This window comes from Nomascus leucogenys, chromosome 10 (assembly GCF_006542625.1).
Source record: "Nomascus leucogenys isolate Asia chromosome 10, Asia_NLE_v1, whole genome shotgun sequence".
NCBI lineage: Eukaryota > Metazoa > Chordata > Mammalia > Primates > Hylobatidae > Nomascus > Nomascus leucogenys.
In genome coordinates, this window is record NC_044390.1 from 12,009,219 (window position 1) to 12,022,889 (window position 13,671).

A 13,671-nucleotide genomic window follows, 5' to 3' on the forward strand; every position below is an offset into this window, starting at 1 on the left:
CTTATTACTTTAGTTTCTGTTTCTCAAAGGTATAAATTATGCCTATTATTATTTTTTAACTTAAAAGTTTACTATTTACCTTATATATCATTAAGATGAGAAACAATGAAAAACTTTTCATTGAAAATGACATTTTTTGGCCGGGTGCAGTGGCTCACGCCTGTAATCCCAGCACTTTGGGAGGCTGAGGTGGATGGATCACCTGAGGTCAGGAGTTCAAGACCAGCCTGACCAATATGGTGAAACCCCATCTCTACTAAAAATATAAAAATTAGCTTGGTGCAGTAGCGCATGCCTGTAATCCCAGCTACGCAGGAGGCTGAGGAAGGAGAATCGCTTTAGCCCAGGAGGCAGAGGTTGCAGTGAGCCAAGATTGCACCATTGCACTCCAGCCTGGGCGAAAGAGCAAGACTCCGTCTCAAAAAAAAAAAAAAAGAAAGAAAATGACATTTCTTTTTTTTTTTCAAAGCAGAGTCTCGCTCTGTCATCCAGGCTGGAGTGCAGTGGTGCAATCTCGCCTCACTGCAAGCTCCGCCTCCCCGGTTCACACCATTCTCCTGCCTCAGCCTCCCAAGTAGCTGGGACTACAGGCGCCCGCCACCACGCCCGGCTAATTTTTTTTTTTTTGTATTTTTTAGTAGAGGCGGGGTTTCACCGTGTTAGCCAGGATGGTCTCGATCTCCTGACCTTGTGATCCGCCCACCTCAGCCTCCCAAAGTGCTGGGATTACAGGCGTGAGCCACCACGCCCTGCTGAAAATGACATTTCTTACATCCAATGGAAGCAGAAAAATTTTCAACATTTTCATTTCAGGTGACTAAAATGCCACCAAACAGTGCTTTATTGTAATTTAAAAAGCTTTCCCCCGGCCGGGCGCGGTGGCTCACGCTTGTAATCCCAGCACTTTGGGAGGCCGAGGCGGGCGGATCACGAGGTCAGGAGATCGAGACCACGGTGAAACTCCGTCTCTACTAAAAATACAAAAAAAATTAGCCGGGCGTGGTGGCGGGCGCCTGTAGTCCCAGCTACTCAGAGAGGCTGAGGCAGGAGAATGTCGTGAACCCAGGAGGCGGAGCTCGCAGTGAGCCGAGATCGCACCACTGCACTCCAGCCTGGGCAACAGAGTGAGACTCCGTCTCAAAAAAAAAAAAAAAAAAAAGCTTTCCCCCAAAGTTAATGATTACTAAAAATCTCATCTCCTCAACACACATGAATGATATACAACATATTCCACCAGTAATAGTGGCTCACTAAAGACTTTAAGAATCACTGTCTTAGCCAGCCATGTGGCTCACATCTGTAAACCCAGCATTTTCGGAGGCCAAGGTGGGAGGACCACTTGAGCCCAGGAGTTTGAAACCAGCCTGGGCAACATAGTGAGACCTCATCTCTACAAAAAATTTAAAAACAAAAAATAAATTAGTCAGGTGTGGTGGTGCCTGGCTGCAGTCCCAGCTACTTGGGGTCTGAGGCAGGATGATCCTTTGAGCCCAGGAGTTCAAGGCTGCAGTGAGCCATGACTGCACAGTACCCTCCTGCCTGAGCAAGAGTGAGACCCTGTCTCAAAACAAAACAAAACAAAACAGAAAACAAAAGGAATCACTATCTTGGAGGGTCAAGTTACCATATTTTAAATATTAAGTGATATTAAGGTATGTAACAAAGATTTTAACATTCAATACTATATAAAGCTATCATAATGAAAGTAACATATTCAATAATAATAATATATGTAACAACATTGTAACACTGCCTTGCTTTAAAATAACAATATATATGTATTATAATACAATGAAAATCTGAATTTACAACTAGTAAGAAACAATTCAAACAGATATTTTCTTTACATTCATACACTATTAGTGACAACTACATTCTATCACTGTATTAAATATTATAGCATATATTTATATCTAGTTTATGCACATGAAACAAGACCTCTTTAAAAGGCAATGTGGCCAGGCACGGTGGCTCATATGTGTTAATCCTAGCACTTTGGGAGGCTCAGGCAGGCAGATCACTTTGAGCTCAGGAGTTGGAGACTCCATCTCTACAAAAAATACAAAAAATTAGCCAGGCATGGTAGCTCACGCCTGTAGTCCCAGCTTCTCAGGAGGCTGAAACGGGAGGATCACTTAAGCCCAGGAAGCGGAGGCTGCAGTGAGCCAAGATCGCGCCACTGCATTCCAGTCCTAGTGACACAGACAGACCCTGTCTCAATTAAAAAAAAAAAAAAAAAAAAAGGCAATGTGGGCCACGTGTGGTGGCTCACACTTGTAATCCCAGCACTTAGGAAGGTCAAAGTGGCAAAGGACTGCTTGAACCTAGGAGGTCGAGACCAGCCTGGGCACCATGGTGAGACCCCCCCATCTCTATTTTTATATATATGTGTTTTTTAAAAAGCAATGGAGGTGGCACAATTAAGTAAAGTCATGGGCTGCATAAGAATGTTTTGAGGCTGGGCACAGTGACTCATGCCTGTAATCCCAGCACTTTGGGAGGCTGCGGTGGGCGGATCACATGAGGTCAAGAGTTCAAGACCAGCCTGGCCAACATGTCGAAACTCTGTCTCTACTGAAAATACAAAAACTAGGCCCGGCGTGATGGCTCACGCCTGTAATCCCAGCACTTTGGGAGGCCGAGACGGGCGGATCACGAGGTCAGGAGATGGATACCATCCTGGCTAACACACTAAAACCCCGTCTCTACTAAAAATACAAAAAAATTAGCCAGGCATGGTGGCGGGTGCCTGCAGTCCCAGCTACTCGGGAGGCTGAGGCAGGAGAATGGCGTGAACCCAGGAGGCGGAGCTTGCAGTGAGCCGAGATTGCGCCACTGAACTCCAGCCTGGGCGACAGAGTGAGACTTCGACTCAAAAAAAAAAAAAAAAAAAGAAAAAAAGAAAATACAAAAATTAGCCAGATGTGGTGGTGCATGCCTGTAACCCCGGCTATTTGGGAGGCTGAGGCAGAAGAATTGTTTGAACCCGGGAAGCAGAGGTTTCAGTGAGCCGAGATCGTGCCACTGCATTCCACCCTGGGTGACAGGGCGAGATTCTGTCTGAAATAACCATGTTTTGGTCAACAATGTACAGTGATGAAGGACAGTGTATACTACAGTGCTCCCATAAGATTATCATGAAGCTAAAAAAATTCCTGTCACCTAGTGATGGTGCAGAACACCATAGTGCAATGCATTGCTTACATGTTTGTGGTGGTGCCAATGTAAACAAACCGACTGCACTGCCAGCTGTATAAAAGTATAGCACATACAATTATGTATAGCACATAATACTTGATAATAATAATAAATAACGGCAGGGTACAGTGGCTCATCTGTAATCCCAGCACTTTGTGAGGCTTGAGCTCAGGAGTTCAAAACCAGCCAGAGCAACATGTAGTGAGAACCTGTCTCAACCAAAATAATTAAATAATAATAATAATAATAATAAATGACTGGGCAACTGGTTTATGCATTTACTATACTATACTTTTTATCATTATTTTAGAGTGTACTCCTTCTACTTGTTAAAAAAAGTCAATTGTAAAACAGCCTCAGGCAAGCCCTTCAGGAGGTATTCCAGAAGAAGGCATTGTTATCATAGGAGATGACAGCTCCAGGCATGTTACTGTCCCTGAAGACCTTCCAGTGGGACAAAATGTGGAGGTAGAAGACAGTAATATTGATTATCCTGACCCTGTGTGGGCCTAGACTGTGTTTGTGTCTTAGTTTTCACAAAAAAAGTTTAAAAAGTGCAAACAAAAATTTTAATACAAAAAAGCTTATAGAATAAGGATATAAAGAAAATATTTTTGTACAGCTGTACACAATATTTTAAGCTAAGTGTTATTACAAAAGAGTAAAAAAGTATTAAAATTTTTTTAAGTTTATTAAGTTTAAAAGTGACAGTAACCTAAGGTTAATTTATTATTAAAGAAAGAAAAATATTTTTTAAAAAATTTAGTGTAGCCTAAGCATATGGTGTTTGTTTATAAAGTATACAGCAGTGTACAATAATGTACTAGGCTTTTATACTCACTGACTCACCCAGGGCAACTTCCAGTCCTGTAAGCTCCATTTTTGGTTAAGTACCCTATAAAGGTGTATTACATTTTATCTTTTATATCACATTTTTACTGTGCCTTTTCTATGTTTAAATACGTTTAGATACATAAATATTTACCATTGTGTTACAATTGCCTATAGTATTCACTACAGTAATATGCTGTATACATTTGCAGCCTGGGAGCAATAGGCTGTACCATAAAGTCTGGGTGTGTAGTAGGCTACACTATCTAGGTTTGCGTAAGTGACACACTCTATGATGTTCACATAACAATGAAATTGCCTAACGATGCATTTCTCAGAACATATCCCCATCAGTAAGCAATGCATGACTGTACTACAGAAATGCAAAGTAACAAAGATATCAGTGAAAAGCAGAAAGGGAGCCAAGTCAGAGCCTTGTCACAAAAACCAGAATGCAGACAGGTGTGGTGGCTCATGCCTGTAATCCCAGCACTTTGGGAGGCCAAGGCAGGCAGATCACTTGAGGCCAGGAGTTAGAGACCAGCCTGGCCAACATGGCGAAACCCCCTCTCCACTGAAAATATAAAAATTAGCTGGGTGTGGTCACGAGTGCCTGTAATCCCAGCTATTTGGGTGGCTGAGGCATAAGAATCGCTTGAACCTGGGGAGGCATGGAGGTTGCAATGAGACAAGACCATACCACTGCATTCTAGCCTGGTTGACAGAGCGAGAATCTGTCTCAAAAAAAAAAAAACCAGATTGGGCAAGGTACAGTGGCTAATGCTTGTAAGCCTGGCACTTTGGGAAGCCAAGGTGAGAGGACTGCTTGAGTCCAGGAATTCAAGATCAGTTTGGACAACATAGTGGGACCCTGTCTCTACAAAAATTTAAAAAATTAGCCGGGCATGGTGGTGTGTGCCTATAGTCCAAGCTACTCAGGAGGCTAAAGTGGGAGGATTGCTTGAGCCCATGTTACTATTATTCTACTAATAGTAACATGTTCTCAAGAGTGTTCCTTATTTTGCAGCCCAATCTACAATTTATTGCTTGACAAACAAAAACTTTCCATACTTTCTCATGTGAATGTCTCTTAGCCCTAAAACAAAAAACCCTTAAGCATGAAGAGGAAGGAACGACTTCATTCACTTAATAGAAAAATATTTATTGTGCACCTACCAAGTTCAAAGCGTTATTCCAGGTGCTGAACACCAAGCAGGGGAAAAAAACACACAAGACCCTGTCCTCATCAAGCTTACAGTTTAGTGATGGGAGATAGCCAGAAAACATCCAGTATGCTAGAAATGATAAATGCTATTGACAAAAGTAAATCAAAGGACAACAAGGAGTGCAGGAGCAGAGGTACCACTTTAAATGTAGTAGCCAAGGAAGGCCACACAAGATAACAAATAAGGAAAAAGACCTTAAGGAAAGGTAGTAAACTACGAAGTAAAAGCATTCCAGGCAAAGGAAGCAGGAAATACAAAAGCTCTGAGTGAGGAGCTTGCCTAATACAGCTGAGGAACAGCTGGGGTTGTGGTCAGTATGGTGGCAGTGGAGTCATTACTTGAAAACTTGTAGGAGTGATTACTTACCTAAACTAGAGAGATGAATATTGATGATGTGGCAGAGAAGATAACTCTCAAAACAAAGGAAACACAACAAAGAAAGAGGATGCAGGGGAGGTGGTCATGTGTACAGAGGAATGATGATAATGATAAACCATGATATGAGTCTGTGCTGGGGAAGGAGGGAGTGAGAATGTGTGAGATACATTAGGGACTGTGAAAAAGTGGTTGGATCAATCAATGTAGGTTACAAAGAGGGAATCAATAATTCTTGGAGCTGGGAGACCAAGAGGCACTGGTAGTTAACTATCGGATTTCTTAAAATTTAGATTGGGAAAGAGGAGTAGTAATTATTGGTAATTAGAATATCTCTAGGGAATCATAGGGAATCCTCCCATGGAAGTGGGTAGCTGACGTAGAGAGATATCAAGAAGTGAGACACCACAGTATTAGATCACCTACATGGATACTGAAGTAACAAAGAATGAGGGTAGGCCGGGCGCGGTGGCTCACGCTTGTAATCCCAGCACTTTGGGAGGCCGAGGCGGGCGGATCATGAGGTCAGGAGATCGAGACCACGGTGAAACCCCGTCTCTACTAAAAAATACAAAAAATTAGCCGGGCGTGGTGGCGGGCGCCTGTAGTCCCAGCTACTCGGAGAGGCTGAGGCAGGAGAATGGCGTGAACCCGGGAGGCGGAGCTTGCAGTGAGCCGAGATCGCGCCACTGCACTCCAGCCTGGGCAACAGAGCGAGACTCCGTCTCAAAAAAAAAAAAAAAAAAAAAAAAAAAAGAATGAGGGTAAAACAGTATTGGAGAAAGTGTGACAGCAAGGTTAGAATATTCAAGGAAGTGCAGAGTGGTGGAGGAGGAGAAATAACTTGGCAGTTGGTAGATAACAGCAACAAAAAAAGGTAGTAAATGATGCAGTTTAATGATACAAGCTACAAAGCTAGAAATTGTTAGGAAGGAAGAGAAATGATCTAGATTTGACAATGAGGAGCTACAGAGATACCTTCCCCATCTTTAGACCCAGTGGTAAAAGAGTATGGGAGAGAAAACAGCAACTACTTAAAAGAACTGCTGGGGAAGTAATGTCTCCAGGGTACAGCCAGGTTTCTATTAGAGTCAGAAGATGAAGGCAACATTCTGGAATAGGTTAAGGTTGTAAGAGATTTTGCCAAGGGTGGTAAGTTCTACAAGTACAGTGGGAAAGTTTTGACAGTTGAGGAGGGTCAGATTCAGAGATATAAAGAGCCATTTGGGGATAAGAGTCTGGATGCTATGAAATGACCTGGCATTCTTAGTATAATTGCTAAAACAGGGCAAATAAACCGAAGATATTTAACAAAATAACAATGGACAAAGGCACAACATAGTGTGACCTGGAGGGTTTACAGGCCAAAACTCAGTGACGTAGGCCTATTTTTCTAAATGTTGCCCAAATAAGTGATACAAAAGAGGCACTGGATTAGTACCTATGATACCTGGCTTTTGTTTCCTAACAAAGCAGGGAGATAAAAATGGTGAGTTTAAAAAGGAATATAGAAATTATTTGTCAGCCGGGTGCGGTGGCTCATACCTGTAATCCCAGCGCTTTGGGAAGCTGAGGCAGGCGGATCATGAGGTCAAGAGATCGAGACCATCCTGCTCAACATGGTGAAACCCTGTCTCTACTAAAAATACAAAAATTAGCCAGGTGTGGTAGTGCACATCTGTAGTCCCAGCTACTCGGGAGGCTGAGACAGGAGAATTGCTTGAACCCAGGAGGCAGAGGCTGCTGTGAGCCGAGATCGCGCTATTGCACTCCAGCCTGGGCAACAGAGCGAGACTCGGTCTCAAAAAAAAAAAAAGAAAATAAATTATTTGTCAAATCAACCAGCACCCTGACCCTAATGATGATTTTTTAAAGTAAGTACCACTAAATACATCATGTGATGACTTAAACCATCTAATTTTCTCCTCAAAAAGCAAATCAAGGCCGGGCACAGTGGCTCATGCCTGTAATCCCAGCACTTTGGGAGGCCGAGATGGGAGGATCACCTGAGCTTAGGAGTTCGAGATCAGCCTGGGCAACATGGTGAAACGCCGTCTCTACTAAAAATACAAAAATTAGCCGGGCGTGGTGGCAGGTGCCTATAGTCCCAGGTACTCGGGAGGCTGAGACAGGAGAATAGCTTGAACCCTGGAGGTGGAGGTTGCAGTGAGCCAGATCACGCCACTGCACTCCTGCCTGGGCGACAGAGTGAGACCCTGTCTCAAAAAAAAAAGCAAATCAAACATTACCTAGTAGAAGGAGGCTTAAAGAAATAGGGAAAAGCATTTCAAATGCAAAACAATAAAAAGACTTGGGTCAAACTAAAAATAAATTATATTAAAAAAATACGAAATCTTCTTCTATCTAGTACTTGGCTTTTTAAAAAATAGGTGAAAAAAATCGAACTGGGCCATTCAAAATATATACCTATGTTGGCCCATTAAAAAATAAAAATAAAAAAAAGAAATTCACCAAATGTGGAAAAAAAAAAACAAAACCGTCAGAACCAACAGTAAAAAAGTAGCTGTAATCCCAGCACTCTAAAATACAACTTTTATTTGTAACAGCACTCTAAAATACAACTTTTTCATAATTGTCTAGATTATAATATGGGGTAGTATGAGACAATGCATTTTATAATTTTATACTAGATGTATTTGATACTTAACCAGAAATCTACCAAATTTTTTAGACCAGAAAACTGATGCCATAATTGTGTTTAAATGGTTCATTTTGTATTCTGAAAAAAGACTGTAAAGAAAGCAGATGAAAAATAAATAAGAGAAAAATCAAAATAGTAAAATTAAAAAGCCAAAAGAAAATCTAAAACAAAGAAAATCAGATGACTCCCTTCTTTTTGGATACTATAAAGAAGTGCAAACATTTCTAACAGCAAATTAGAAAATGCAAGAAATTTTCTCATACATACTTTTGTGTGTTCATATGGAATGTCCACAGAAGGGTGGTAGCATACTATTGTCCTGCCATCAGAAGTCAGAGCAAGCTCTACGTTGCTAAAAAAGAATGTTTTAGAAATAAAGTTATACTGTATTCAAGGCAAAATGATTACCTTTTTTTTTTTGAGATGGAATCTCACTGTGTCACCCAGGCTGGAGTGCAGTGGGCACTCCAGCTTAAAGCTAAAATTAGTGCCCGGCCTAATTTTAGCTTTAAGAATAATCATTCTGGGCCCAGCGTGGTGGCTCATGCCTGTACTCCCAGCACTTTGTAAGGCCGAGGTGGGCGGATTGCTTGAGGTCAGGAGTTCAAGACCAGCCTGGCAAAACCCCGTCTCTACTAAAAATACAAATATTAGCCAGGTGTGGTGGTACATGCCTGTAGTCCCAGCTACTCAGGAGGCTGAGGCAGGAGAATCACTTGAACCCAGGAGGCGGAGGCTGAAGTAAGTCAAGATCACGCCACTGCACTCCAGCCTGGGCAAAAGAATGAGACTCCATCTCAGAAAAAAAAAAAAAAAAAAAAGCTAAAATTAATCACCAATTGCTGAAGAGAAGATACTACATCACTGGATTGGCAAACCTGGTACCCATAACACAGGAGACAACTGAAGACCATCCCACAGAATATGTCAGCTTAAATACCACAACAAAATACATTTGTAGCTAACAGAGAATAGGCATTAGATTGTTTCACCGTGGTTTCAAGACTGAATACCATAACATGGCTACAATAAACATTTAATCTGTCAAACGATTTCTTCATGAGAAGATAGTTTTATGTAATGCAAAACACTTATATGACTCAGTCTTTCCACGTTCAAAAACTGTTACCTATTCCAATTTCATCGCTATCATAGTACTCATTAGATGTACAATTAAAACTAGTGTCAAGGCCAGGCGTGGTAGCTCACGTCTGTAATCCTTACACTTTGGGAGGCCAAGGCGGGAGGATCACTTGAGCTCAGGAGTTTGAGACCAGCCTGGGTAACATGGCAAAATCCTGTCTCTACAAAAAATAAAAAAAAATAGCCAGGTGTGGTGGCACACACCTGTAGTTCCAGTTACTTGGGGGGACTGAGGCAGGAGGACAGCTTGAACCCGGGAGGTTGAGGCTGCAATGAGCTGACATAGCGCCACTGCACTCCAGTCTGGGTGACAAAGTGAGACCCTGTCTCAAAAATAAAAATAAGAGGCCAACCATGATGGCTCACACCTGTAATCCCTGTATGCTGGGAGGCCGAGGAAGGCAGATTGCTTGAGCTCAGGAGTTTAAGACCATAAGCCGGGCGCAGTGGCTCACACTTGTAATCCCAGCACTTTGGGCAGCCAAGGCGGGTGGATCACGAGGTCATGAGATTGAGACCACAGTGAAACCCCGTCTCTACTAAAAATACAAAAAATTAGCCGGGCGTGGTGGCGGGCGCCTGTAGTCCCAGCTACTCGGAGAGGCTGAGGCAGAAGAATGGCGTGACCCCAGGAGGCGGAGCTTGCAGTGAGCCGAGATCGCGCCACTGCACTCCAGCCTGGGTGCCTGGGTGACAGAGCGAGACTCCGTCTCAAAAAAAAAAAAAAAAAAAAAAAAATACCAGCCTGGGCAACATGGTGAAACCCCGTTTCTACAAAAAATACAGAATTAGCTGGGTGTGGTGGCACACACCTGTAGTCCCAGCTACTTGGGGGACTGAGGCAAAAGGATTACTTGAACCTCAGAAGTTGAGGCTGCAGTGAGCTGAGATTGCGCCACTGCATTCCAGCCTGTGTGACAAAGTGAGACCCTGTCTCACAAAAATAAAAGGTCAGGTGCAGTGCCTCATGCCTGTAATTCCAGCATTTTGGGAGGCCCAGGTGGGCAGATTACCTGAGGTCAGGAGTTTGAGACCAGCCTGGCTAACATGGTGAAACCTCATCTCTACTAAAAATACAAAAATTAGCCAAGCATGGTGGCACGTGCCTATAGTCTCAGCTACTCCGGAGGCTGAGGCTGGAAAATCGCCTGAACACAGGAGGTAGAGGTTGCAGTGAGCCAAGATCACACCACTGCTCTCCAGCCTGGGTGACAGAACAAGACCCCATCTCAGGTTGCAGTGAGCCAAGATCACACTACTGCTCTCCAGCCTGAGCGAGAGAACAAGACCCCATCTCGAAAACAAAATAAAAATAAAACTAGTGTCAAGAGAGAAGAAATTATATTTTTATTATAATTTGTAATAAAAACAACATAGATTAAGAAAATAGGTTGCAGTTTCTGCATATCAGACTCTGCTGCAGAGAAAAAAGACGATGTCATATGTTATTCCTAGTTCTTATCATAGTGACTAAATTGAATAAGTGCCAAATAAATGGTGGTTAAATTAAGTATGTGTAATTTTGGATTATTCAATATCAAACAAAAGAAAAGATAAATAATGGCTTAAGCTAATAGATATGAACCCTATAAAAACTAATTAACTTTTCCAAAAAGCTAAAGCATGCTTCAGGAAGAAAAGACAGCAGTTCTAAACAGCATGTCTGTCTTATAACAAATTAAATATTCAATGAAACACAATGATAATAATTTTTATTTAAAATGTTTATAAGCCCAGATACTGGGTAAATAAAATCATTAAAATAATTTTTAAAAACAAAATTAAGGAAAGAATAACGAGAAAAGAAAGCATCAGACTTCAAAACAAGAAATAAAATTAAATCATTTCAGCTATAGCTAAGACTATTATTTTTTCAATTGAATTTTAATACATACCAATTATAGTCATCTGGTAGAGGAGAATACGTAGATTTATGACAAACACAATATAAAGCTCCATCTGCAAAAACCCCAAACAGTAAAACAGATTTAGTTAATTTGAGCATATTTTCTCCATAAATTTAAAGCTAGTTTTACTCATTCAACCAACATTTACTGTTTAGTATGAAACAGGCCTATGCTAGGGGCTAGGGATTCAACAACAAACAAGACTCAGTCCCTACTCTCAAAAGGGTATAGTCTGCTTGTGAGAGACAGACAAACAACTACAACATAGAGGATAAGCACCGTTAGGATTGGTAAACATTGGCAAAGATGGGCCACACAGAAAGGCTACCAAACAAATGGTGCAGGTTCAAGAAAACCTTTTCAGTGGAGATGATGTCCAAAGTGCTCTGAAGAATGAGAAAATAAGTAAGAATTGATAAGAGATGAAAACAATGTTTCTAGCAGAGGGAGTAATGGCGCAAGGACTCCAGGTAAGAAAAAAATTAAAGTGTTTGGGTACTCCAGCCTTTCCAAGAAAGAACTTAAAGTACTTGGGGCCGGGCACAGTGGCTCACGCCTGTAATCCCAACACTTTGGGAGGCCAAGGTGGGCAGATCACCTGAGGTCAAGGAGTTCAAGACCAGCCTGACTAACATGGTGAAACCTTGTCTTTACTAAAAATACAAAATTACCCAGGCGTGGTCAGCTACTTGGGAGACTGAGGCAGGAGAACTGCTCGAACCCGGGAGGCGGAGTTTGCAGTGAGCTGAGATCACGCTATTGCACTCCAGCCTGTGCAACAAGAGCGAAACTCTGTCTCAAAAAAATAAATAAAAATAAAGTATTTGGGTTTTTCAAGGTGCATAGTTTATAAGAGGGGGTGGTGAAGTGATGAAATATGAAATGATTTGTTCAAAATTAACTTTCTTAATCAAAATGCTTACATTTTAAAGCATATTTTCCTTTTTTAGAATACCTGCAAATTCAAGAGCCAAAATTGTTTTTCTTTTTTTGTTGTTGTTTTGTTTTGTTTTTGAGACAGTCTCGCTCTGTCACCCAGGCTGGAGTGCAGTGGTGCGATATCTGCTCACTGCAAGCTCCGCCTCCCAGGTGCACGCCATCCTCCTGCCTCAGCCTCCCAAGTAGCTGGGACTACAGGTGCCCACCACCACGCCTGGCTAATTTTTTGTATCTTTAGTAGAGACGGGGTTTCGCTGTGTTAGCCAGGATGGTCTCGATCTCCTGACCTTGTGATCCACCTGCCTCGGCCTCCCAAAGTGCTGGGATTACAGGTGTGAGCCACCGTGCCCAGCCATAATTGCTTTTTTAAAAGCTTGTGAAAGGTTCTCCTATGTTCAAAAAAGGGTATTCTTTTAATATAAAGAAAAAAATTTTAAAGTACCTCAATATAGTTAAAAGCAAGTTTTGAATGCACCTTGGTTAATGCCAAGAATCAAAGTCTCAACAGAGCCTCTTGTTCCTGTGATATAGGACTGTAACCTATCCTGCCTTCCCATCTCCATGCCTTTACCCTGTCCTCAGTATGGAATTCCATCCCTATTTTGTTCAAATACCCCTCATCCTTAAAAGTCAAATACTTGCCGGGCGCAGTGGCTCATGCCTGTAATCCCAGCACTTTGGGAGGCCGAGGCAGGTGGATCACAAGGTCAGGAGATCGAGACCATCCTGGGTAACACAGTGAAACCCCATCTCTACTAAAAATTACAAAAAAGAATTAGCCAGGCGTGGTGGCGGGCGCCTATAGTCCCAGCTACTTGGGAGGCTAAGGCAGGAGAATGGCGTGAACCTGGGAGGCGGAGCTTGCAGTGAGCCGAGATCACGCCACTGCACTCTGGCCTGGGCGACAGAGCGAGACTCCGTCTCAAAAAAAAAAGGTCAAACACTCTTCTTCCATGAAATCCTTTTTACTCTCCCTGCCCCCAAGGTTCCTCATAGAAGAAAGAATTGTCTATTTTACATGTCCCACAATCAGTGCTTCATATGACATTGCTATACCTTCTTTATAGTCATTTTTTGTTCTGCATTAGTTATTTACATGTATCTGTGTTTTCCATCTTTGTACACATCTCCTCTCCCCAATAACTGCATATACATATGTTCTAAATTCTTACCCCAAGGCATTAAAAAGTCCTTTAACTAAATTCATTATTTTTTTTTGCCCTAGAGAGGTTAAGCTGCTATTAAATCCATGATTATCATAAAAAAGACTGTTTGGCAAAATGTGAGCCCCAAAATTCTATTGATACAAGATAAAATACAAAGAATACAAAACTTAATTTCATCTCTGAAAAGATTAATTCTCAATTATCTGTGCTCATAAACAGGAGCA

The 13,671-nt window shown here is 42.0% G+C and overlaps 1 protein-coding gene across 7 annotated transcripts in view; it reads right to left on the reverse strand.

Moving 5' to 3' along the window:
- Positions 1 to 13,671, reverse strand: part of MRPL42 (mitochondrial ribosomal protein L42) — a 50,276-nt gene that overhangs the window by 15,306 nt on the left and 21,299 nt on the right. For all 7 annotated transcript variants that reach the window (XM_003259667.4, XM_030819857.1, XM_030819860.1 and 4 more), the window contains exons 4-5: positions 11,331 to 11,394; positions 8,560 to 8,644 (exon numbers count right to left, since the gene is read on the reverse strand). In XM_003259667.4, coding sequence (XP_003259715.1) covers positions 8,560 to 8,644; positions 11,331 to 11,394 — 149 coding nt within the window. The remainder of the gene's footprint in view (positions 1 to 8,559; positions 8,645 to 11,330; positions 11,395 to 13,671) is intronic.